Raw genomic sequence first — 2,128 nt, forward strand, 5'->3', positions numbered from 1 at the left:
AAAAAAAAAAAAAAAAAAAAAAAACACTACCTGATGCAGCATACCACCAAAAATTAGGTTATGGGGGATTTAGCTGATAACCCCGGGGATTAAAAAAAGATAACTTTCATTAGTCATGGCATTTCTCATGCAAACCCCCAAAATTCTGCAAAGTCGTTCACTGCAGCAGCAAAGAAACCTCAAACCACATACACACAATCACCCCCCAAATTAGTTCTTTTCACAAACCAAGAAGTTTTTGAAAATATCTAGCTAGTGCAAGGGGAAAAAGAAAAAGAAAAAAGAAAAAAAACGCACACACACAATAAATGGTTCTGGATGAAATAAATAAATAAATACAATCTAAACCACAAGTGAGGAAAAAAAAAAAGTTTCAAAGTTCCGGGGAGAGCAAAATGCTGAAGCGGAGGATGATACTAAACTCTTCCGCGGAGGGCTTGTTGCCATCCTAGATTTGTCTCAAACACCAGCAGTCGGAACGTGAGCGCCGGAGCTGCAGCCGGCGCCGGCTGCACGAGATACCCCTCCAAAGAGCCCTCTTAACCCCCGCTTGCAGGCGAGGAGGGGCAGAGCCCTGCGAAGGGCGCCGAAAGCCGCTGTTCTCGCCCCGGGGGTTGTTCTCGCCCCGGGATTCGCGCTCAGCCCGGGGTGAGCACCGGGGGCTCTGCTACCTGGAGCGCGGCGGCACCTGCGGCCCCCGGTTCCGCACACGCGGGATGGGGGATGCGCGGGGCGGGAAAGGAGCTGCGCGGATGCGGCTGCTCGTAACCGCAGCACGTTACAAACACGGCGCCTGCACCAGCGATGCAACAAGCCGCGTACAGCGCGAGACGGGCCCCGCTCCCTGCCCCAAACGCCACGTTTCGGAGGAGGGGATGAGCAAAGCGCGCGGTTGTCGCTGCCGAGGGGGCTCCCCCACCGCGGGTTCAGGCGAACGGCAGCGCGGGGCCGCGGGCGGCGCAAACGCCCCGCGCTGCCCTCGCGCCCGGCGCGGGCTCGCACCTGCCCGGCTGCTCCCCGCCTGTTTCCAGGGGAAACTCCAAACGGGAGCGGCGCCTGCCCACGGCTCCCTCCTCCGCCCGCCCGCGGCCACTCACCGAGCCGGGAGAGCAGGCTGGACATGCACCACGCGAAGAAGAGGATGGCGCAGATGAAGCCGAGCTGCTGCAGCAGCATCTCCCGCCGCTTGCGAACTTTCCTCAGCGTTTGCAGCATGCTCGTGGGCGCCGCGGGCAGCCCCATGCGGAGCGGGCGGCTCGGCGCGACGCGACGCGGCGCTCACTCGTGGCGGCCCCACGCGAGCCGCTCCATGGCCGGGAGCGCGGCACGAACGGGCGCCTCGGCTCGGCTCGGTGGCAGCAGCGAGGCAGGCGGCGGCAGCAGCAGGAGGAGGAGGAGGAGGAGGGAGGAAGGGGAGGGAGCGCGGCGCTCTCAGGGGCCGGGCCGAGCCCCGCGCCCCGCACGCGCCATGGCCGGCGGCGGAGGAAGCGGCTCTGCCCGGGAGGCGGCGGGACGCGGGGCAGCGCCCGCAGCAACCGCCCCGGCACCGCGGAGAGCCCGTCCAGGGACGGGGCGCCCGGGCTGGCGGCGGAGCCAAGTTCCCCCGGTGCCTCCTCCCCGGTAACTCCTTGGTGGCTGCCTCCGGCCCGCGGCAACGGCCCGGCGCGCGCGGGGATTAACGGAGCGCGCTGGGGCTGCCCCGGGGCGGCGCTTCCCGCCGCGGCGGAGGGCGCGGGCCGCGCGCGGCCGTTGGGGCGGGCACCGGCCGCCCCCGGGTTATGTATTTTTAACGGGGCACTTGGGTGGGGAAGCCAAGCAAACGGGGCGCTTTGTCCTGCCCTTGATGCACTTGCAGCGCTAGAAGCACGTGGAGGTGTTTAGGGTAAAGGAGCGACCCGATCTGTTTCTCAGCTCGCAGCTCGGCCCAGACTGTCCCAAAGCAGATCTTTTCTAACAGGAATTTGATATTACGTTCATTAATTACTGCTCTGCCCCAAGAATAATTCCAAAAATTTCCCAGAGCAGCACGGGCATCGTATTCCTTCAGGGTGCTCAGCGCTGCTGTGCATGGCAGCGAGCGCGTGTAGACACAAGGGAGAATTAACTCCTCTGATCCTTCTTTTCAGCG

General features: G+C 63.1%; 1 protein-coding gene across 2 annotated transcripts in view; it reads right to left on the reverse strand.

The window, feature by feature from the left end:
* SLC24A4 (solute carrier family 24 member 4) overlaps positions 1–1,212 on the reverse strand; it is an 86,246-nt gene extending 85,034 nt beyond the window's left edge. Inside the window, exon 1 of one of the 2 annotated variants that reach the window (XM_026047035.1) lies at positions 1,098–1,212. In XM_026047035.1, coding sequence (XP_025902820.1) covers positions 1,098–1,176 — 79 coding nt within the window. In that variant the 5' untranslated portion in view covers positions 1,177–1,212. The remainder of the gene's footprint in view (positions 1–1,097) is intronic. The other variant, XM_026047028.1, reaches the window with a different exon arrangement.
* Positions 1,213–2,128: the final 916 nt, after the last annotated feature.

The sequence above is a fragment of the Nothoprocta perdicaria genome, unplaced genomic scaffold, assembly GCF_003342845.1.
Source record: "Nothoprocta perdicaria isolate Ctin4 unplaced genomic scaffold, notPer1 scaffold_108, whole genome shotgun sequence".
Classification (NCBI taxonomy): Eukaryota; Metazoa; Chordata; class Aves; order Tinamiformes; family Tinamidae; genus Nothoprocta; species Nothoprocta perdicaria.